Raw genomic sequence first — 24,494 nt, forward strand, 5'->3', positions numbered from 1 at the left:
GCACCCCACCAGCATAAAAGAACTCCAATTCGTTTCTTGGTTTTGCTAATTTCTATCATTGATTTTATACTGGTGCCAGACTGACTCTCCCTCTCACAGACCTCTTACGCACTAAGGGTAAGATTCATATCCGCCAAGCCGGGCCCCCTTCTCCTGAATACGGTCATCAAACCTTTCAACTATTAAAATCTGCGTTTACCACCGAACCTATCTAAAGCACCCGACCCAGATCTCCCGTTTGTGGTTCGCATTATGGGCCGCCTCGGACCAAAAGCTTCGAGAACTAAGCCCTGTTAGAAAAATAAGATGGTAGACTGGACGATGTTGCTTGATATAAAATTCTCTGGTGCCGAACTCCAACTGGACTGTGGAACCAAGGAGACTGCGGCCATCAAAGCAGCACTCACTTGGCCACTGGCTGGAGGGCTAACCCTTTTCAAGTTTAGTGGGATCATAAAAAACCTGGCAGCTCTTTCCACCCCCCCCTCAAGATGTCCATAAAACAACTAGTTGGGCGATTTCTTTTTCTCGTTTCTCATTTACAGTCCATTTTTCCTGGGAAAACCAACAAACTAGCTGTGGCTCTGGCCTACCGAGGAGGGTGGAGCTGCCCATGCGAGACATTCCGCGCGCCGTTCTTTCCCCCTCCAGTTGGGGTTGGCTGTCACCGATCTCAAGCGTCCACTTCCCTCACCCCGTTCCCAGTCGTCTCTCCTTTCCTGCGGCAGAAGGGTGGGAGGCGAGGGCTGCATGAGCCAGCTGACTGAAGGGGACTCCCAATTCGCGTTTGGAGAATGGAGTTTGGCGGAGGAATGTTGAGTGCGATGCCTCCCCTCCGCAAGCAAGTTCTTGAAGCTTGCCACGATGCCGATTCGGCTGGACATTTTGGCTTTTAAGCTCTGCACTTAGCCAGCGGCAGTTTCTGGTGGTGGCGCAATGCTGCAAAGACATTGAGGCTTACATTAAAGGCTGCCGGTTTGTGCAGAAGCCAAAACCATCCGGGAAAGCCCCATGGACTGTTGAAACCTCTCCCGGTAACCTTCCGTAGCGGAAGTCATCTCCATGGATTTCATTAGATTTGCCGAAAGTCATGGCAACCGGTTTTATGGGTGGTGGTAGACTTATTCTCTAAACAAGCCCACTTTATTCATGTCTTCCATCCCTCTGCTCCTAAGTTGTACGGCTGTTTATTCCAACATGTTTACCGTCTCATTCGCCCCGTTAAGGTGGTCCTCGACCCTTGACTAATTCATCTCAAGAAGTTCTGGAAGCGTTTTGGGATTGTTAGAACCCCATGACATCGCCGCCCTACTGCGTTCAAAGTGGCTGGTGAGGCGGAAGAGCAGACAGAACCCTAGAGAGCGGTATTCACGTTGTTACACCAACTACCACCAAGACAATTAGTGCGAGAGCTTATTCCGTTCTGCGAATGCATACCTACAATGTCACGGTTCATAAGTAGTACAAAGAAAACCCTTTGAAATTGTGTCACCAATTGCGGCTCCGCTTCCCGCGTTACCACAACTACCGCGGCAGCGTTGGACCCCAAATTCCAACAATGGTTTCATCCCTAGCGAGGGATGGAAATTCGGTCAGACATGCCCACAGCAAGCAAAGGACTCCCAAAAACTGCAAGCGGATAAACACGCTCAGATTTCCCTCTCGCGTGTGGGCTCCTGGGTGTGTTATCTACAAAAAATCTCAGAGGCGATTGCATAAATTTTTTCCAAAACTTGGCAAGAGATTTGTGGGACCTTTCAAATTACTAAAGTGATTAATGATGTCACTGCCAGCAGGTCACCCTGCTCTTAGTAGCATCCATCCTGTCTTCATTCCAGCTTGCTCAAGGAGGCTCCGGCTTCCGATGCCTGTACGACCCGCCGGAGGCCCCTCCGACTAGTATTGATGGCCACAAGCACTCACGAAATTGGCGGCTATCCTGGACTCTGCAGCTGTCACTGGCAGCTTGCAATATTTAGTTTTCTTGGGTGGGATATTCCGCTGGGTATAATCAATGGGTTTATTCCGAAAACATTGAAGCCCCCACCCTTATTTCTGCTTTCCACCGCGCCTTTCATAAACCTGGGAAGGGGTCTTCTTTAGGGGAGGCCCAGTGTAAAGGATTCAATGGTGTTGATGCTGAAGTAACCTTGAGTGCATTCCACAGCGAGGCGATGGGCCAGATGCATGTGGAGACTTTATCTTTGCGCGGGAGATGAAGTCTCCGTTCCCATGGGAATCAGGAAGGGAGGATGGGGTGACTGGTATTATAACCTGTGCTTCTGGCGGGAAGTGTCATTCCTGCCACTGCGTGTACTTGAGCTTTCTAAGATGTCTTAATAAATGGACTTTCACTACCAAAGCCTTTTATTTCTGCGTCTATGGAATTCCTTACAACTATCCCACGCTAGCGTGGGTTGCAAACCTACAGCAAGAGTAGCCCCCTGCCAGAAGCAGGACAGAGCAGCTTTTCAAGTCTGTGGGCACATTTGGAATTCTGACACATCACAGCGTGCACGGCCACAAAGGGGACCTTACAAGATCCCTGCCGATGGAGGCCGGAATGGTTGCTGCAGCTGACCTTTAGGCACAAGAAGACCTTTGTGCTGCGGCGGCAGCTGCTGCCAAAGAGATGTTTTTTTAAAAAATCTTCAGAGTCAATCAAATCTCCAATGTCAAGCCTGACCTCGAACTGCCCACTTTCTAAAAACTCTTGGCGGGCCCCATGGCTCCCACAGGCACCCGTTGGAACCCCCTGCACCAGGAGACTGATGGCCCCACAGGACCCAACTCAAAAACAGCCCCCCTCCCCTGGCCCCTACTTGCAATCTAAAGGGCATGCTCACTTGGTCTTTCTCGGGGTAGACACCAGCTCGGAGAAAGGAGGCCTTCCAGCTATCCACGTCCTCCTGGGAGTCGCAGGCAAGCTCAATCTGCCGCAGATCTTTATACACGTTCCTAATCCCACGGTGGGTGGGAGCGGTGGGAGAAAAGGGCGAGAAAAGGGCACAAGTTGCACTAAGTCAGTAGGGGAGCGGAAAGAAACTATGCAAATCTGAACTATTCAAAAGGGTTTTTTCGATGCATGTAATTTTCTATGCGTGTAATTAAGGTTGCAGAGGTACAAATCTGCTTGGATAACCAATTACGAACTGTGGTCTATACTGCTGTGTGTAGCTTATTGTAAGTAGGATCATGATTATAAAGTTGGAAGAGGCCATAAAGTCCCACCCCCTGCTCATTGCAGGATCAGCCTGGAGCACTCTGGAAAAGAGTTTGTCCACCAGCTGCTTACAGATTGCCAGTGACCTCCCTAGGTATGGAAAGGTTGACTGTATCATAAGGGTTTTGTAGTTTTCTTACACAAATAACTCTTCCTTTCTTCAGCACAGATCAGGTGAGCCAGGGTGATGCATCATTTGTCACCCAAAGAGTTACAAAAGGCTGATTTTCTGCCAAACTGGCTCCCAACTTGGAGGACCAGGCCGCCACGCGGCTGATTCGGTGTCCAGGAAAAAAAACCCCATTGTGAAAACAGCGTCTGCCGGCCCACGCAGCGTCGTACCGTGCCTTTAGAAGGCATGAATCAGAAGGTTCAGTGGAGTCATGTGCCAGCTTACACGAGATCATCTCTGTCAGCCAGCCACATCTTGTAATGCCTGAATGTCTCAGATTTGGAATTCAGTAAAATCTGCTTCCCCCTTTTTTGGCAAAGTTCCAGATCAAACAGCTTGGAAATTTAATCTTTTTATTTTTGAAATGTTTATTAGGCTTCCAGACCCCCCATCCCAACACAGGCTCCTCAGGGAGAGTTATATGGGCCCTGGGGCAGTTTCTTAAAGGCAACTTATGGAGAATAGGGGTGACATATAAATTGAGTTGCAAATAATTGGTTTGTATGGGGATATGCCAATGTTCTGTGTTTTATTTAATCAGATCTTGGTTTTTTGCCATCAAGTCAGAGTAGAGTTAGAGTAGAGAAACCCAGAGTAGAGAAACCCACAGGGTTTCAAGGCAAGAGATGTTCAGAGGTGGTTTGCCATTGCTCGCCTCTGCATAGCAACCCGGGTCTTCCTCGGTGGTCTCCCAGCCAAATACTGACCTCTTTCACTTCTGAGATCTGATGAGATCAGGCTAGTTGATGGTATTCAGGTCGGTCAGATAACTTTCAAAGCAAAAGTTTTAATGAACACACTATTTATTGGCTGGGAAAGACAAGATGTTCACTTTGAACTCGGAGCAAATAAACTATCTTCAGTCTCTCCTTTAGAAACTGAGGGCCGATGTGCCTTGTGGAGCCCGAAGGCTTCAAGGGAGCATTCAGTTGCTGCGGCTGAACGTGTCCCCTTCCGTTGACTCAAACAGCTTTCAACTTCCATGTCACTGTTCCGGGCGATGCTGCTCCCTCACGGCAGAGCTCAAGTCACCGCCAGGGGCCCTGGGAACGCAGAGGCAGCTCCCCACGTGATCACGTGCTTTACGTTTTTATTTAGTTATTTTAAATATTTTATATTGTATTATATTGATCAATCAATCCACCTTCATTGGCACATTATATAAAGCAAGAAAAGAAAAAGAAATATTCACAAAACATACTCAAGAACCGCTCGCACCCAACTGCCGTTGTATACACGCATCTTGATGACATTTGATAAGAATTTGCTGCAAAGCCTGCCTGTTTGTCAGGGCTTGGAAGGGGGGGGGGGGCGGATCAATGGCAGGCTTTAAAGGGAAGGAGGGGGGAGAGATTTGGGGCAGAAGTTCTTGCAAGCGGCCTCAAACAGACAGGGAAGGCAGGGTCATAAATGTTTAAACAAACCATTTCCCACATTTTTGAGTGTGCAGGAGCACCCCTCACCTCTGGGGCAAATTTGCCGTATCTCCTCTGCAGCCCAGACTTTGCTCCAATGAATAAGGGATTCATAGTGCAAACCTTATGTTTACCTGCTAGTACACAAATACTAGCGTCTTCTGTGCATGTTACAAAATGATGCACTTGGCCAACAGAAGTTGGACAGAAGATGTCAATATTGGGAACTGCTTTGCTCCTGCTTCAGGAGTGGGCCAAGAAACCACCAATGTTTGTGCAGATTGTGTGAAGAAGAGCTATTGCCATGTACGCAGATTTCAAACATTGGGTTTATTTGTTAAGACGTGGTATCCTCAGGGTTGAAAAAGCAAGATGTTGCATGCACATGGCTGTGGGGTGGATCCCACTCCTATCGTTCAACCAAGCAAGGTTTGAATGCTTCCTCTAGAGCAGGGGTATCCAACTCTGGCCCTCCAGATGCTTATAGACTATAAGAAGGGATGCCATTTCTCCTGCATATTGACTTCTTTCCTAGAACAAGCTTAAAATGGGGACAATCATAGCAGCATTGCACTTGGTATAAACCTTTTATATTTCAACCACACACAGAGAAGACTCCTTCTAACAAAATGATTAGAGAATTCTATGCATCCTTCCTTTCCCATAAGCTACAGTCAGGGTTTGGACTCGAGTCGGCTGCAGGGATCCGGTCAGTCCAGCCTTCCTCCATCTACACGGGCATCCAGTCTGCTTCCTTGAAAGAGATGCATTGCCCTTGGGAGTGGCCTGCCTTGAGGACGGCACCTCCTGTGTCAAACTACCTGGACACTCGGGTCCTTCCGGGAAGTTCCATTTCGGTTGCCCTGCCCCCTGAAGCTAGATGGGGGGCAACTGGAGAAAGGACCTTCTCCATCGTGGCCCAAAAACTTTACAATTCTGACCCAAAAAACGCTTGTCTGTCTCCCTTCATTGGTGCTTTTGGTCAGCCTGTGAAGACTTTCATTTGTCTGAAACCGCCCAGTACCAGTCATTGGCCCTTCTTCTAGTGCTGTTTGTTTGCGTGTTTTTAATTTAACTATTTATAATTTAGCTTATTGTAATTGTCAATTTTATTTCGTGGTTACCACCCTGTGGACTCCAATCTGGTGGAAAGTCAGCAAAAAAGGGGCTTTAAATAAACAAACAAGGATCCTCTAGAAGGTAGCAGGTTCACTCAGTCATACTTCGACGGCAATTTCCTACCTTTGTTCTGTGTTAAAGATGGCAAAGACATGCTTGGTGGACATGAACCCTTTCTCCACATCTCTGATTTTTAGGTTGTCCAGAGGCAGCATATATTTCTTCTCTTTCTCCTATAAGCATATGGGAAAAACAGACAAACCAACCACAAGTCATGGGTATTGGATCCAGTAGAAAGAATCTTCGTAAGAGAAAGTGTTATTAGATTTGGTGAAATGAAAGCATCAGTCAGGCCTGGTTAATGGTTCAGATTTAAGTATAAGTGGTCTCTGGCTCAAAAGTTGTCTGGAGGTCCTCAGCTAGTGCCAGGGCCTTTTTGGCTCTGGCCCCAACAAGGCAGTGCCGCACAAAGGGAAAATGGCGCCCAGGGCAAAATGGCGCCCCTCCCAACACCCCATCACCTACCTTTTAGAAGGTAAAAAAGCAGCCTGCTCCAGTCCATGGGGGCTACTGCAGGCCACAGAGGGATGGGGAGAGCGATTCTCTGCCCGCCTGCACCCAGGGCATTTGTCCCCCACCCCGCCCCATGGTAGCTCCTCCTATGCAACCAGGTAGAATGCTCTGTCAGGTGACACCAGGACAATATGGGACCTATGGCAGTTTCTCAGGGCCCGTAAGATTTTCCGCCAGGCCTATGGTTCCGCCAGGCCTATGGTTGAGGACTACAACCATTTCCTCTAACTAGCCTTCCTGGCTCCTCCCCATCCCCCTTTTGCGTAGGAGACTGTGTTGACGTGTCATTCCTCACATTTTGGAATGGCGAGGGGATAGAGGATAGAATTGTAATTACTAGTTTGATTGACTTTTATGCATTGTAATGGTATCTACTGTAAGGCACTCTGAGCCCATCGGGGAAAGGTGGCCTAGGAAACAAACAAAAAAGCAAACAAACAAACAAACAAACTTTTCTTCACACTTCTCCACAAGACTCAGCCGATCTAGCTACCACTGCCATTTTGTTCTCACCCACAACCACATCAAATTTGGCAACAACTTGTACTCTTGAATTAACAGCACAGTCATGGGTACCAGAAGGCACCTCAGTCTGCAAATGTTCTCCTGGCTGACTCAGCCCCTGCCCATTTACACTCCTCCCGTAGCTGATATTTTCATCATCTGGGAACATGGGGAGGAAGCTCTTGAGATATGTCACCAAGGCCAACCATCTTCAAGGGGTCACCATCAACCTCAGCACGGACAGTCAACAAAATGGGTACATATTCTGGAACACCACTGGGCAACCTAATTATGGACAAAACACAACCTTACACTGAAGGTCCACCAACCAGTATCACACCACCAGGGCATATAAAACAATTCATTCTCAACAGGAAGCAATGGGTTACCCTCCTATTTGCTCCAATCTTCCAGACAGGAACTCTCACTTTACCACAAGCTTTCTTAGGATTATGACAGTATAGTAAAGAAAGAGACCAATGAGTCCAGAACGCCACCTAAAACTAGCCCAATACAAAGTATGTCCAGAGCCAGTGTGGTGCCGTGATTAAGAGCAGTAAACCTGAATCCGGAGAACCGGGTTTGATTTTCTACTCTTCCTTACGAGTGGCAGACTCTGATCTAGTGAAGCAGGCTTGTTTCCCGGCTCCTCCACATGAAGCCCGCAGGATGGCCTTGGGCCTGTCACAGTTCTCTTCAAACCCTCTCAGCCCCACTGACCTCACAAAGTATCTGCTGTGGGGAGAGGAAGAGGAAGGAGTTTTTAAGCCACTTTGAGACTCCTTATGGTTAGGAAAAGTGGGGTATAAATCCAAACGCTTCTGCAGCATCAGTGGTGGTTACCCTCAGCTTTCAACTTGACTTAGTTCAACACATTTATTTGCAACCTCCCTTGAATAACAACATGTCTTTCTCATAACCCTGTCAACAGAGGAACAGAGAAAACAAACCTGGTTCACCAGATTAGAGTCTGCTGATCTTAACCAGGACGGCTCTCAAGAACCAATGCTGAACTTGGTTGAAAATCTCGGCATTACTGCTGAAGTTGATGCCGCTGAAGTTTTTTGGTTTACCAAAAATTAAAAAAAACATTCAAATTCTCTTTCAAAGACACTGCTGGCACCAAAAACTTGGCAACATGATGAGTTATTAACAGACTGATATAGGCCTGCCAACAGGAGACTGCTCAAAGTTCAAGAAAAAAGTAGTATTTGTTCTAAACAGGCATAATCCAAAAGTCTTGAAATAAGACCCATCCATCACATCGTAAAATAACTAGATTCATATCCAAGAGCACCTTAGACAGGGCATGAAGTTCAGATACCTTTGTCAGCTTTGACTCCCACAAGTTCACACTCCGAACGTCTCACTGATATCTAAGACATCTAGCTGTATTCCTGCAGGCCATCATGGCTACCCTCAGAAGATATAAAATAAGATGATCCACAGTCTCATTCGCAGCTGAAACGCAACAGGAACAACCCTCTGCAAATGGGAGTAACAGCAAACCACCCCTTTGGTACTGCATTCAGCAAGACATTGTATGTCTAGGATAAAGGCACAGCAGAGGCGATGGACTTTCTATTCTCCACGTGGCAAGCAAGACCACTTCTGGCACCAATTTAATTTTGCTTTGAAGCCAGAGCAGGCAGATTTGCCAGTTTGCCCTGGACCTCTTCCCTCCACCCACAGCCAGCCCTAGTCTCACCTCCCCGCCCCCTTGAGCTGCTTTACATGCTTCCCCCTTGCCCTCCGCCCTGCTGACTCCTTCTCGCGTCTCTAAATTGCTTGCATCGATGTATCGATATAGTAATAGCAGACAGTTGGCTTTCGCAAAGGAACAGCACAAGCAGAATTCCTTTCCGCCCCCCACTCAGCTTCTGCCCTCCCTGATGATTGGGAAGGCATTTTTAAAACTTTCTTTTAGACAAGATTCTATTTTAAAAACAAGTCTCTCTCTCTTGCAGCAGCAGCGAGATAGAGAGAGTGTGTGCAGGGGAAGAGAGGGGAAAAGAATATCAGGGAGGTCTGTGCCTTTAAGGCTGTTGATGGGTGGAGTTAAGAGCAGCAGCAAAAGGAGAGATGGCTGAGACTTCAGCAAGCTGCTGCCGGGCAAGCACTGGGCTGGATCCTTGAGTGTAAACAGAGAAATACAAAGAGAGCCCTCTGCAAGCCCACTATGCAAAGAAAAGCCCCAAGGTGAGCATTCTCTGCGTAATCGACCTACAACTGATAAAAAAATTAAAATATGAAGGAAGGGTTAAAGATAAGAGAATCTCCAGCACTCTAGCTCAAGGGAAGAAAGTACATGCCTTGCACAAGAGTGCATACAAACACTATCAGGATCTTCTGAACCAACCTCAGGCCTTCAAGTCCTTCACTGTACAAAGGGAAAGGCCAAGAAATTCAAGTCTGTGGTGCATACCATGGACATCTCCCCCAAACTTCTATAAGTGTTTTCCTTCAATAGATGCAGGAACCCCCCTCCGCCACAGAGCAGATGCGCAGTAAATTAAAAAGAGCCAGCTGCTTCAACTTAAAAGCCCCTCTCTGAGCCTTGGACTCATTCATGAGTGCTGAGCAAATGCTACGCCAAGTCCAGTTCCTACAACACAATTGGGCACACCAGCTATTTGAGGGAGAGACTGGAGAAATGGATAATCTACAGACTCAGTAACTAGTCACACAAATATTTGCTCCAAATAACATCTATGGGATCATCTTGACGTTATAGTTATAGGGACACACTGCCCGCCTTTAGAGGGGAAAAACAAAACCGGGAGAGCAATTCACATTTACTTTCATACTTTTTGCGGCTGAGTAAATTTGAGTTTCCCAAACAAGATACATAACTTCCAACTATCTGAAGTGGGGCTGCCTGTTCTATTTGCGTCCCATCGTCGGCCCAGCTTCTCCATTTGATATAAAAATGTTTTGAGAAAATCGCTCTTTTTAGATTATCCTTCCTGAGCACAAATAAATAATAATCTCTTGCAGTCACATGCAAAGTTCACCTTCTGATTTCAATCATAACAGAATCATCAGCATAAAGCAAGATGGGGATGCAAAATTCAAATGAGTAACCACACTGTCTCTGGTCTTTTACACACTAACAACTTTTTCCCCTGGGTGCCAGGAAGTCAATTACCTACTCCCCTTTCCCTGACATCTGCTGCAGGGCAGCAATTACTCCCTGCAGAGGATTTGGTTTTTGATGGGCTAGGGTGCTGCCTAGTCCCCATGGCCTTGATCACAGGGGCGTTTAAAAAAAAATATTGCATGCAATGGAACAAACGCACCCACGTGGCTCTGAGACGATACTCTTGTATTGGTTGCCAGGACATGTGTGCAAGAAGCCGGCAGCAGAACGGGCGGAGAGCAGGCACAGGGAAGGGGGGAATGTGGGAGAGATAAAGTGGGGAGGGAGGAGTAGAATGAACCCAAGGCAGGCCTGGTGCACTTGTGCAGGTTAGGATTCCTGGTTAACTGGAGGAAAAGGTTACGGTTTGCCCAAATCGGGAAGATCCGTGCATTCGCCCATCAACAGCGCAGTGGCGGCACTAGTAAATTCACACTGGGATAATGTATAACTGAAAGTCTGCCCGGAAAAGAAGGTGGGCTTGCCGCACGGAGAAGCCCTCTGCACAAATGACCCCTGAAGTTCAAGAGAGACAAGAGGGTGAACGTTATGACGGGGTCTCCAAATGCTACACTTTCTCATGCTGTAAATTTACAAAACATTTAGCTCAATGTACTGTGACCAATTTCATGCTGGTGCAGGTATCTTTGAGGGCATAACCCGCGCATTCTCCACTGCAGCAAGATGCCGCACACCTGTACGTACCTCCTCGTCCTTGTACCAGGACAGACTCTCCGCTGTCAAGACAAACCAATATTCCTTGGAGCCGCCTTTCATGATGCTGATGTTGTTGATGGTCAGCCAGCCCCGGCGGATCACCTGAAGGAAATTGGGGAATGGGAAGGGAAGGTGGGAGGGTGGGTGGGAGGAAGGTAGGACAGGTTACAGGGCTATCTTGGGAAATGAACACAAAGCAGATTCTGTCCACTAATTCAGGCAAGGACCAAAACCTCACTAACAGGCAGGCCTTCCAGCACATCAGTTTACATTTGCCACAAACTTGGGAGGCCTAGAAATTCCACATCGCCACGCTTTCACCTTGTGGACTGAGATGGTTCCGGACACGCGGGCCAAGAGTTTCTTGGCTCAGGGCCACCAGTTAAGGAGGATCCCCAATATTAAGCAAAGAAACATCTCACCAGTACGAGTTCCTTGAGTCGGAACTTGTAAATTTAGCCTCATCCCAAATCAATTCTAGAATCAAAAACCTGGTGAAGGAGGAGGTAAATGGACAGTCACGTAAAGCAGAACTTTATGCAGGCCGTGATGTCTGCAGAAGTAGGGTTCCCAACCTCCAAGTGGGGGCTGGAGGCCTCTAGAATCACAACTTATCAGTTCCTCTTGAGAAAACGGCTGCTGTGGAGGGGGGACTCTGTGGTGGCCTCTTCCTCTCCTGGATCCCACTGTCCCCGGGCACCACTCCCGCCCAACGTGGAGCTGACAGCCCTACGGAGGCCAGGCCAACCCCCACAAGACGGGTCAGAGTGGCGTGATCACAATTATGCCTTCAGCAGCTCACATCTGCTGGGGGAGGGAAGGCGACCTCCTGATTAAATTACCCCATTACAGAGGTTTCTGGAGGGGAAGTCAACCCCACTAACGGCAGCAAAATCAGATCAAGGGCAAGGTGCTCTGGACTTCTGTTCCTGGGTGCGATAGTCGAACTCCAACCTACGGACCCGGCACGCAGGGAAGCACAGGTGAACTCCTCTGTTAAAGCATCAATTACAGGCGCTTCTCCACTGCAAAATTGGTTTTGAGGACACGCGGGATTTCTTTCGGGGTGGCAGCATCCCTTCACCTTGAAACCATTTTAAAGGCAAGACTTCCCAGTCTTCTGCGGCACTGAACTTTCTGGAATGTTTCCTTCCTGTCCTCCTTCCCGAGGCCGTTTTTTTCTGCTCCCCGAGACAGAGAAGGGCCAGTGGGCTTCTGTCGGAGACGGCATGCCCCTTGCTATCCTGCCCCCAGCAGCCCAAGGAGAATGACCAGGCCTCGCCCTGAAGAGGATGAGTTCTTTAGAGCAGGGGTGTCAAACAAGAGCTGGATATGACCAAAATGTGACTTGGTTGGGCAGCGCTCGGGGAAGAGGTGGCTGCCTTGGCTGGTGAGCCCCCGTAGACTCCCCAGCCCAGATCAGATGCCCTGGAGAGGGCTTATCAGGCCCACAAGCCAGCTGAGGCACCCCCCCCCCCCGAGGTCAGTTAGGGAACAAAGGGGAATAGCCTCAGCTGACTCGCAGGCCTGATAAGCCCCCTCAAAAAGCTGAATCCGGCCCCTGGGCCACATCTTTGACACCTCTGCTTTTGAGCATGTTCTGGAACATATGTAGTACACAAGGTAAGTTTACATGGCCCAGATTCTTTGAAGTAAGGAAGTTTGAAGATTGAAAGGCGTGAGGACAAGGGACAGCCAACACTGTGGCAGATGAAGGATCTGACCCGCCCATTTGCTAATGGCAGTTACTGCACCTGACTCTGAGTCCAGAAAACCAGGCACAAATCAGGAGCATCTAACTTCCCCACGTGGCATCCCAAAAGGTGGCTTTTGCAAGCCAGCCCCACAGCCCAGAACGGAAGAAAAGATGCCGTGGCCACCACCTGGTCACTAGAAGCCTCTGGAATAAAACTTCGCAAAGCAGCTTCATGCAGGAAGGCACCAGCGTTTGAGGCCCAGCCGCTGCCAGAGCACCTCGACTGTCACGGGGACTCCGCAAGACCCATCCAGACGAGTTTGCAAAGCCCTCCAAAGACAAAACCAGCCTTTTCCCCAGAACTGGGCTACCCGACAAGTGCGGAAACAAACGGCTTAGGAGAGTTCTTGTTTCATTAACGAAATAGCCAAAATAAACCAGTCATTCTTGGGGTCTGCAGGGAAACTGGAAGCATCCAGTAACGCTGACGCTGCCTTGTCCAGAGCCAAAACCAGGCCAGGGGTCTCCCCTGTGACTGGCAACAGCCCTCCAGGGTCCCAGGCAGACACTCCCGCCCACCCCCACCCCACATGATCAACTACTTCATCTTTCTAACTGGCATCCTTCCATCCAATGGGAGTGCCAGCCATGCCATTCCTGATCTTAGAAGGCTTGTTTCATTTGAACCCACAATGCAACAAACAAGCGTGCCTGCGGTGTCACGTCATTCTCTAGCAGGAGTTTAAGAAGCCTTTTCTTTTTGGGAAAGCGATGAACGTCCCACAGTCTGGGCTGGTTGCTGCAGAATCGCTCTTCGCTTAATCGCCCGACTGTAGCAAGAGAGAGCTAAGCCAAGCTGCAAGAGTCCCACGGCAGATGACTTTTGGGACGCAGATCCACAAGCGGGATTCTGTCCAAGTTAGCGATGCCACACAGAGGAGAAACAGGCGCACTGGGGAGGCACTGAACACGCTGCCGCAAGGTCGTAGCAAGCATGCCCCGTGGCGCAGGGGGAACACAATCAGACATGCAAGTTACAGAGATGGCGGAAAAGACTGGTGAACAACCATGGAAAGGGAACAGGACGTTGGCTCAAAGTATACAGTCACATACAGTTAAGTTTGCCAAGCCAACACCCGAAGCACTGGATAAGCAGCACCCCTCTCCTTTCCAGAGCTGCTCAATCTACCCCCAACATAAATATCAAGGCCAAACACAACACACACACACACGCACAAAGTGGCTTGCTGGGGGGGGGGGGGATGTAGGCTGTTGAGTGCAATCGACTGAACTCACTCGGCTTGCTTGGCCAAGGAAAGGAGAGTGCTGGGAAATCAAGGCAGGCCACACAGCCATCCTGGAGCCATTTTTAAATTTAAAGGATTGCGAAATCAGAAGCAACTGAGATTTAAAATCTAATTTGTTTTAAAGAAGAAGAGGCAGAAGGCAGCGAAGAGGCAGGGGGACAGGGGTGCCGATGCTGACTGTCTGGAGAGGCAGGCAACGCAGCAGTTGCTGCTTTTTTATGTAAGAGAAGGGAGAACAGATCCAGGAGGGGCCGTTTCTGCTGAAGAAAAAGACTTCACCATAATAATCAAGGCAGGTGTACAACAGGTACTGTCACAGATATTACACCCATGCGTACGCATGGGTGTAATATTTGTGGCAGAAAGAGACTTGCCTGCATGGGCAAGGGCACTGCTTGCAGAACAAGAGCAACCAAGGGAAGGCGGAGGAAGTAGGAAACGCCCTCTTGCCCTGCCACTCTCCGCCCTTTCCTCAGGGGCTTGCAAGACAAAGGACCGAAGGGGTCTTTGGAAAGCTTCCCGCTCCCGCTAGACATAGCCCAGCCCAGCCCAGCAGATCTCCACCATGTTACTGCAGCACAAACGTTTCTCACATTCAGCAACGGGAGAGAAAGCTGAGGTCTGGGAAGTAGGCAGGGCCCTCAGGAGATTTCATGGAAATTTCCCAAACTTTCCGTAGTTGGCATGCCGAATTGAAACTGGAGTCACTTCACACTCTTGTATGCCTCCCAAAGGTATTTTTTTCTGAACAAGAACAAACTGCCTTCAGAGGAGCCGCCTGACGCATCTGCATGGATCTCAAAAGGAACGTAACCGGTGGCTGCCTGTGGGGACTTTGCAGTCACACGACTCATCGCTTGCAGCACATCAGAGTTTCGAACATCACCGTTTCCCTAGGTGGACAGCAAGACTCTTGGGGCATCCTGGACATGGGCGCGTCAGAACTTTCAGACTCTTCAATGAACTAAAAAAAAGGCTGAGATCTCCTGGGCCGAGGCAAGTCATGCAGAACCACAAGCAAGTGAAGGACGGGGATTTCCTGGCTAGTGAAAGGGGTATGTGGAGAAGCCCCCCCCCCCCCCAGTCCAGTCAAGCTGAATGAGCTCACACAGACGACAGACCAGAGGACACACAGGCAACACAGGCACATCAAGTCTACATCGCATCATAAAGACGGACATTTATGTGTAAGCGCATGAGACATCCACTTCAAGGAGGGACACGGGAAGAGGGCTCCTTGTGTCTTACTACATTTAACATACTTTTCTTCCGAATTTCTGGCAATTCCATTTTCTTGAACGGCCAACGACTGTCTTTGCTTGCTTTCAAAGACCACCCCCTGCAGCCCCTCCCCAAGAGACCTGGGTGATCCTGTTTTCTTCTAAACCAGAGCACTTGAAAGGAAAAGTGCAGAGCAGCCTGGGCTGCAACCGGCCAGGGGGAAGAGAGCGCGACAGAAGCTCATGGCACCAGCCTCCTCTCCTCTCCAGCAGTGCGATCCGAGATTTTACATGGAGGGACACTTTAGGGCGGAAGGAGACACACGGCATGGTTCTGCATGATGTCACATGACCGCGCAGCACAGAGGGCCCTCTCTCTCTGGCCTCCTCTTCTGTGCATCTTTGTCCTTTGATCCTAGCCTTCCTCTTGGGATGGTCTGAAGGAACTGAGGAAAGGCAAGGGGGTGGCTACCTCCTCCACAACAGGCCAACTGCTGGGCTCATCCCTTCTGCTGGGGGCGATTGCCACCCCGCCAAGGACAGGGTGAGGGACTGTCAGCCACGGGTTTCGAGGACCAGCACTACCAGGGAGGAGACAGTCTGGCTGACAGTGGCTCACGTCATGGCAGGTGTCAGCCTGGGGAAAAGGGCATGTGTGGCTTCCACCTTCAGCTGCATATCTACCCTTAGCGACTAAGCCAAAGTGGCCATTTGGTAATGCCCAGGCCTTGCGAACTGAGCCACTCCTCTCCTGGCCAGGACATGCACAGCGTCTCAGCAGAATGGCTTCCAGACATGCAAGGAGAGCCCTCAAAAAAATACCATCCAACCCACTTCAGATTCCCAAACGCCAAGGCTGCTACGGAGCTTCAGGAAGCCACCCTCTCCACCTACGGTCTGGGCCAGTTCACTGACTGTGCTGAACCCGTTTGAGCTTCTCTCAGCTTAAGCAAAGGCTCTCAAGTCTGGATCTCCAGGAGCGCTGTTGGAATGGGCTTGGCTTTTCTCATCAGTTAAGTGCACTTTGTTCATGGTAGAGAAGCAGGCCAATCTGGGGGACAATTTTTGCTGGGGGGCGGGGGAAGAAAATCTCCATCACCAAGCTTTATGAATCAGTTGCTAGAACGGTAGGCAGGTACTTACCAGTATCTCCCCCTTTAGAGGTTGGCAAAATTAGTGGTGCAGGTAAAATAAGAAAAAAGTATGATGAGGTGATAGAATAGTGAAGGAAACCAAAGAATGGAATAGAAGGGGAAAGTGGGGGGGGGGGGGGGCAGAAAGCACAAAAAATGGTAGGGGAAAAAAGGAAAAGCAGAGAAAACAGCAAAAGAAAAAAGTTACATGCTATTAATTATAATTGTACAGTGTTAATGTTTCATTACAGTCTTTCCAAACAAGAATCAACATATGCAGGTATTACAGACACACTGATTTCATGCAACAAATTACATTTCCAGTCCTACGCTCGCATTCTGCCCCTCCCAAACAGGAAGGGAATCAAGGCTCACAGCCACGGGGATTTCTGGTTACATTCTTTGGCTTTTTAATTTTTTTCTACTCCAGCCGGCAGGATTAGGCTGAGATTTCGCGGTGGGCGGGGGGCGGGGGGCGGTGGGGGGGAAGCCTCTCGCAGGCTTTCAGTGGTCTCAACAGCTAAGCAGCAGGTCAACCCCTGCAGGCCTCTTCCCTTTCGGAGCCTTCTGGCTGGGCCTGCGAGTCCCACGGGGTGCGGAGCTCCGCCCTGCTGCCACACCAGCTCCGCTTTCTGCCAACTACACAGACGGGACTCGAGCAGCCCCAGGCCGTTCGGGAAGAACCTGTGCATCAATACCTGATTTGGGATGGCTCTTTTCTTATTCGCTTGGGTGCTCCTTTGCTGGGCACTGAAAAGACAAATAATAACAATAATAATGGCTTTACAGCAAGTTCCAAACTAGAAGGGTACATTATGCCATCATCCAACTTGCATTTGTTAGTTATACAGAAGGCCAGGGTCTCAACACTTGGTACCAGAAGTCAGCGGCACCACCTACGCCTTTGCTGCTGCCCGTCAAGTGATTTTTGAAAGTGGGCAAGGCTAGGTGAAGCTTTTGCCAATCAAGACTTCTCACTGGCCACTAGAGATCTGATTAGCTGTGCGGAGATTTAAAGATGCTGCTCTAGCAGGAGCTGCCACCACAGCACAAAGATTTCCACTGCGGGACTGAAGCTGCGTCAGCCAATTGGTGGTTGGTTCCACCTCCCATGGCAGCCCACCCCACTGTGCCAGAATTCCAAAGGTGCCCACTGGCTCAAAAAGGTTGGGGACCCCTGCGCCATGCAAACATTCAGCCCCATTCAAATCAAGCAGAATTAAAGACAGCAAATTATGAAAATGTCAACTCCTGGTTGGCTGAACAGCTGCAAGCTACGCTGCAGCCACGTAAGACACTTTGCTCAGGCAAAGCGATCCTGAAACAGCACTTTTGCTGGGCATGCAAGCAGAATTTCAGGGAGACTCATGCTGCTGCCGCCGCCGCCGCCGCCGCCATTCCAGACTGGTCTTCTCTGTTGCCTGTTCTCAGACCTAGAGTCCCTCTCTAAAGAACATTGATATTTGGTTGCCCAGATCTGGTCTATAAACAGAGTACAGAAAAGAAGGTTTCCGAACGGGCCATGCTTCAAGCTTTTTTGACAGCACCACCACCACCAGAGCTACTTCATGCATCTGAGTTAGGCTTGGAAGGATCACTTGGGTTTTAAAACAATGTCCGGGCATTTTCTGTTATGACACATACTCAAAACAGCGAGGGAAAAGAGGCTCTAATGCAGGGGCCCCAACATGGCACTCATGTTGGCACACCGGGCAGGGTCAAGTGAGGCTTCTGCTGGGGATCTGCTGGAGATCTGTTCAGCTGTGCAGATTTGTTTTTAAACCACAGTGCAGGGCTCTTCACTGGGTGACTGAAAGGAAGCTGCACAGCCATGACGTGGCCATCATTTTGTGGCTGCGCTTACCAAAGTGTCAGAATTCAAAAGGGGCCCGCAGACACAAAAAAGATTGGGCAGCCCAGACCTAACGCACGGATCGCCTCTGGAGGAATGTTCCTGAAGCACGTGGGCTCTGGTTTAGAGTCCAATCAGCTAAGATTGTGACCCCTGAACAGCTGGGGTCAGGCTTAAGGAGGGCCCCACATTCAGAAGACGTGGGGGCAGAAGACAGTATCCGAAGCTCTTCCCACTGAAGATAAGAAAGTCAATCCTGACTCCCAAGCAACAATTTCAGAAATCCACCCACTGAAAATTAAATGCCACTAACCGGCAGGGTCCTTAGTAACTCAAGTAATCTGTTTCACTGCCCATATTGATCCAGAATTATTTTTCTAAAATCCAGGCTATCCCACTTTGCTCTGTTTTGAACCCACCAATTCCAGCCCTTCTGTAGAACTTTGAATGACTGAGAATTGTCATTCTGGCCCACGCTGCTTTCAAAAGTAGCAACGGAAAGCTCTGCTTTCACTGCGGAGGGCAAGATATAGGTATAATAAATAATAATAGAACAATAATAATAGTTAACAACAACTCTTGGCCACCTGAGGGGTGAGTAGAACATATCTCGGAGCATGAGGAAGAGGAGGCAGGTAATAAGGCAAAGAACAGACGGTCCTGTCCCCCCCCCCCCCATTCTCCCGATGGGTCTCCCACAGGCCACCTGGGCATGTTTTCAAAAGGCACCTCCATGAACAGAGGGGACTGGTTTTAAAAAAAACCTTACTGTTACATTTCTGATCAAATCAAGCATCCACCCGCACCCCCATGCTTGATTCTATGGAAATCCTGTGGGTGCAAAACTGAATATCCTGCCTCACTACTGACTCATATGGACTTGGCGGGGGGAGATCTAGGAGGTTTTCCACAGAGGGAATCTACTGATACTGGCAACTTGGTACATGCAGGGGGCTTGAAAGAGAAGCTGGGTCCTCTCCCATAAGAAGGAAGAACAAACACCCAAGTCTCCTGATGCTTCACTCCCCAAGTTCCTTAATTTCTCCAGCTCACAGCAAAACAAACCACTCGAGATCTGTTGGGCATCCTGCTTTCCAGAGAGGCCTTGGGCAAGGATTGCTTCTGACCTCTGCATACCCCCTCCAGCCAAAGCCCCAAAGAGTTAGGGGTAAGCTGGCCTCCAGCCACAGCAGGGACTCTCGCAGGCAGATACGCACCCTGCGGCCACGTGCTGCTCAGTGAAACAACTGGGGCCGTGAAGAGGGGTGGCAGAGGCATCCAGGGGGAAGAGGGGAGGAAAAACAAGAGAGATTAGAGGACAGGAGGAGATGGCCGGCTGGCTGCCTGAGAAACACAGAAAGCAAAGCTGAGCCTGTGGCTGAGGGTGCAATCTAAGATGGCCGGCCACTTGAAGAGGTTACCTCCTCTGCCAATCATGTACGAGATGTGACCCCCAACAAACCCAGGGCACATTCCATTCATACACCCTTGCATACAAGGTTTCTGGAAAATGCTTTGAAACAACGGATCCAATTTTCACTATGTTGTAAACCAGTACCTTTTTTTGTGGGGAGCAAAAGGAATCCCTAAACTGTGCTATACTGAACCCAAGAAATTATGATAGCTACAGCAGTATAAGCAACAGTTTGGACAGAGGAGAAAACTAAAAAAAAATCAACTGGACAAATATTATTTTATTGTGAATTGCTACTAAACAAAAGGAGACAACTGAGGAGTGGGATTTACCTTGGAAGAAAGTAATGCCACCTATTGAAAAGCACTCTAGAGAAAGGTCAATTTCATGGTTACTATAATCTAGTGAGTATAATCACCATCTAAACAGTTTCCGTTCATTCTTTCATGAGCTCAGTATTGTTTCTTTATTCATTTGTAACTAAGGTTTTTTTAATTAAAAAACAAGAATCAGGGTTGCTTCGCACGATACATTTTCAAATGTCATGTGGGCAATAAGAACAGAGAGGTTGTATACATTTTAATGTGTTGCCAGGTTTGTACCAGGGGGCTGTGGGGTCTTACTGTTACACAACGATGTTTTAATTTTCACATTGTCAGCTTCCCTGAATCATGGAGAGTGGCGGAATATAACTGCCTTGAGATACAGAAATGTCCATATGACATTTCTGCATCTCAAGACATTTATATTCCACCACTCTCCATGGTTCAGGGAAAAAGTGGAATCTATCATCATGCGAAGAGGACAAAAAAAGTGGAATCTACCATCATACGAAGAGGACAAGCAAATATTGGACAAATACTCCTGGCGTGTCTTGGAGGATGGGTTGCAGCCAGCCACGCAGGAACTCCAGAGCAAGCCCTGTTCTTCTGTGTGGGAAGATGCTCACCTGTGCCTTGGCTCTCAAATATTGGACATGAAAAAAATATAACCGCAAAAATGTTTCACGTGGTTCTGAATTCTGTAGCCTGCAGCTGGAGGGCCAGGTCCGTGGTTCAGTGGCACAGCATCTGCACTGCATGCAAGAGGCCCCAGGCGCAGCCCCCAGCATCTCCAGCTAAAAGGACCAGGCGACTGGGGATGTGAAAGACCTCTGCCGAAGGCCCTGGAGAGTCGCAGCCAAACTGAATGGATAACACTGACCGCCATGGACCGAGGGTCTGATCAAACAGGGCTCTGGTTTCGGCCATGGCCATGGGCTTCACTTTACTTTCAGTTCCCTGCTGGCTTTGTGCTTTGTAACATGCAGTGATTTAGATTGCACCCAAGTGCCGGGTTGTCCTGATATGCTTCACACGGCCTTGAGAACCATCGGTTCTTGCATTCCTGTTCTGTATTGCTTTGCTTTGATATCTCTGGGGGAAGGGAAGAAGGGGGGCACATTGGTGGGCGTAAAAGGATTCTTAAGAAAGCCAGTTCTTGGAAATGGCTTCTTCTATGGCCATGCTGTCGTCTGTCAATAAAGACTTCTGATTGAAATCACTGAGACTGATATTGGTCGCAGATCCAGGGCTTACAGATTTATTCATTCAGAGAACATCAAATACATGCCTACCTGCCGGGCTGTTCAGTGTAACTATTTGGGGAACAGATGGCTGCCTCTGTAATAGATCTGAGGACCACGCAGAGTTTGCCCAGTGCAAAGGCTAGGGGCAGCCACAAAGCCACAGGCCGTCAGGAGCTAAACGGCTACTTGGGAACACACATGAATGAATGAATCCTGGAGGCCACAATCAGTAGAGGATGACCAGAAACCTAAAAAGGAGTGGGTGTGTTTTAACTCAGCTGCACAATGAGACTTATATCAAAAATGGTATGTGCTGGGAACATTCTGAGAAAATGGCATGTAGTATGAAACTGACTGAGTGAAGTCCATCAGGTAACAAGATGCCACGCAAACCTGTAAACAGACTGGCCAGAAAAATAATGTTCCTCATTTTTATCCATAAAATTATAGGGTGGGGACCTGGTGTCACTTTCCTTGGAGATTCAATATGCCTTTGGGGATACATTCAGGACTTTGGAGAAGTCTTTGGGAATGGGCAGAAGAATAGTCCAATAGAATCAATATGGTAGTGCAGTTTTAATACTTCTTACTGCATACTAACTGGCTGTTTGCAAGAGAGTTACTTGTGCTGAGCCTTCAAAATGGGGTGGAATAAAAATTCAAGGACAAATGAAAACACTACATGCTCACAGACAGGGTGTTTCCACTTATTGGGAAGATGGAGGTAAGAATTAAATAGTAAGCTACCTACTTAAAGCTTTCAAGCAGAAGTATCTTATCCCGACACGTCTGACCTTACTGAACACAGGACCTCTCAGTCTTCCACACCCCCACTCCAGGGTGACATAATTAGCCTCTACTTCGCTAGACCTTTACTTGGGAACAGACACTCACTTGGCAAATCCAATGAAGTCTTCATGGTTAGTGTTGATGTAGGACAGCTCTATGTCAATCAGCAGGAGAATCTGAAAAGAAACAATCGAAGACAAGCTCAGCTGACAGGCAACGAATCAAGTTAATGAACTCTGCCGTTCAACTTTGCTCAGATACACAACTGGAGGAAGATCATCATTTCAGAGAGGAGCCACGGTGGTCTGCAGCAAAACAGCTAAATTTGAGCCCAATACACCTAAAAGACCAACGAGATTTTCAGAGTATCATCTTCCGAGGGCCAAAACTCCCAAGAGACTAACAAGATTTTTTGAGGCACAAGCTTTCGAGAGTCAAAGCAACAAGATTTTCAGGGCAGAAGTTTTTGAGAGTCAAAGCTCCCAAGGACCAAGATTTTCAAGCTATAAACTTCAGACAGTCAAAACTCAGGAGAGACCAACAAGATTTTTGGGATCTAGATTCATTTTTGGGATCTACATTCATTTCCCTTTAGGTGCTTTGAATCTTGAAAGCTTATACTCTGAAAATCGTGTTGGTTTCCAAGATACTCCAGGATTCAAATCCAGCTGCAGAAAGATGATGGTGCCTATGTGCTAGATCAGGTCACAGCTCTGCTTGGCTTCCCAGATCGCAGGGGGACGCTGCATCCCTAACCCCTGCAATGTAGAAGGGACAACTGTATATGTGCAATGGAATTTCATAATCCAGTATAACAGTTCAGGGCAAAATTGAAAGGCATCCTGGTTTAACATTCTGGGAAGGCTCCCTCCCCCCTTTCATTAAAAAAAGTCTAGCTTTGGCTGCAACCAGGAATTATTCCGCACCACCCCAAACAATCTGGCAATACAATTCCCTTTGGGAAGCTGGCCTTGATGCTGTTGCTTCTATAGGAGACCTTGCATACACTAAAATTATTGAAGGGAACAGTTGCCCTTCCCAAATTAGTAATTCATCTTAAATGAGAGAAAAAAAGGAAATCAATTTGATTAGGTGGGCATGAAGTGGTAGACTGAAAGGGCAACTGAATAGCATCTTCACCAGCTGCAAAAACTATGCAGATCAGTTGTCTTTTCTAACTCTGTCAAGCCCCCGGCTGCAATGCAAGATTGAGGCCCAGTAGAGTGCGACAGACTGAGGACTCTCAGCCCTGTGATTCACAGTTAATGCCTTGAGGGGAGCCGACTGCAGAATTCTACAATACCCTGAAAGGGAGAGCTGTAAGGGAGGCAAAAAAGGATTATGAGGAACGCATGGCTGCGAACATCAAGACCAGCAACAAATAGTTCTTCAAGTACATCAAAAGTAGGAAGCCAGCTAGGGAAGCGGTAGGCCCATTAGATGACGATGGAACAAAAGGTGTGCTAAAGGAGGACAGGGAGATTGCAGAGAAACTGAATGAATTCTTTGCATCTGTCTTCACCCAAGAGGAGGTGAGGAAAATTCCTGCACCTGAACCAAGCTTCTTAGGAGGTGAATCCGAGGAACTAGCGAAGATAGTGGTAGACAAGGAAGAAGTTCTGGCAGCCATTGATAAACTAAATGCTACCAAATCCCCTGACCCAAGATTGCATTCACCCAAGCATGAAATTGCTGATCTTCTCACTTTAATATGCAACTTATCCCTGAAATCTGCCTCCATCCCTGAAGACTGGAAGGTGGCCAATGTCACACCAATCTTTAAGAAAGGGTCTAGGGGGGACCCAGGAAATTACAGGCCAGTCAGTTTGACCTCTGTTCCTGGTAAATTAGTAGAATCTATCATTAAAGATAAAATTATAAAACATGTAAAAAAGCAAGACCTGCTGAGAAAGAGTCAGCATGGTTTTTGCAGAGGCAAGTCCTGCCTTACAAACTTACTAGTTCTTTGAGGGTGTAAACAGGCATGTGCATAAGAGGGAACCAGTGGACATTGTCTAATTGGATTTCCAAAAGGCTTCTGACAAAGTTCCACACCAGAGACTATTGAGAAAACTCAGCAATGAAGGAATAAGAGGGGAAGTCCTCCTATGGATTAAAAACTGGTTGAGAAACAGGAAGCAAAGAGTGGGTATAAATGGGAAATTCTCACAATGGAGAGATGTAGGGAGTGGGGTCCCTCAAGGATCCATTTTGGGACCGGTGCTCTTTAACCTATTCATAAATGACCTGGAAGTAGGGGTGGGTAGCGTGGTGGCCAAGTTTGCAGATGATATCAAATTATGTAGGGTGGTGAGAATCACTAAGGATTGCGAAGAGCTCCAAGCGGACCTTGAAAAATTAGGTGAGTGGGCTGAGAAATGGCAAATGCAGTTCAATGTAGCAAAATGTAAAGTGATGCACATAGGGGCAAAGAATCCAACCTTCACGTACACACTACAAGGATCAGTGCTATCAGTCACAGACCAGGAAAGGGATTTGGGCGTCTTAGTTGATAGTTCCTTGAGAATGTCAATGCATGGCAGCTGTGAAAAAGGCAAACTCTATGCTGGGGATCATTAGGAGAGGAATTGATAATAAAATTGCAAAGATTGTCATGCCCTTATATAAAGCCCTGGTGCGACCACACTTGGAGT

General features: G+C 48.2%; 1 protein-coding gene across 4 annotated transcripts in view; it reads right to left on the minus strand.

The window, feature by feature from the left end:
- Nucleotides 1-24,494, minus strand: part of DNM2 (dynamin 2) — a 92,217-nt gene that overhangs the window by 15,939 nt on the left and 51,784 nt on the right. For 2 of the 4 annotated variants that reach the window (XM_048504213.1, XM_048504212.1), the window contains exons 12-17: nt 21,946-22,016; nt 16,917-16,968; nt 16,229-16,240; nt 10,851-10,964; nt 6,053-6,162; nt 2,847-2,958 (exon numbers count right to left, since the gene is read on the minus strand). In XM_048504213.1, coding sequence (XP_048360170.1) covers nt 2,847-2,958; nt 6,053-6,162; nt 10,851-10,964; nt 16,229-16,240; nt 16,917-16,968; nt 21,946-22,016 — 471 coding nt within the window. The remainder of the gene's footprint in view (nt 1-2,846; nt 2,959-6,052; nt 6,163-10,850; nt 10,965-16,228; nt 16,241-16,916; nt 16,969-21,945; nt 22,017-24,494) is intronic. The other 2 variants (XM_048504214.1, XM_048504215.1) reach the window with 1 other exon arrangement.

The sequence above is a fragment of the Sphaerodactylus townsendi genome, linkage group LG07, assembly GCF_021028975.2.
Source record: "Sphaerodactylus townsendi isolate TG3544 linkage group LG07, MPM_Stown_v2.3, whole genome shotgun sequence".
NCBI classification, from domain to species: Eukaryota; Metazoa; Chordata; class Lepidosauria; order Squamata; family Sphaerodactylidae; genus Sphaerodactylus; species Sphaerodactylus townsendi.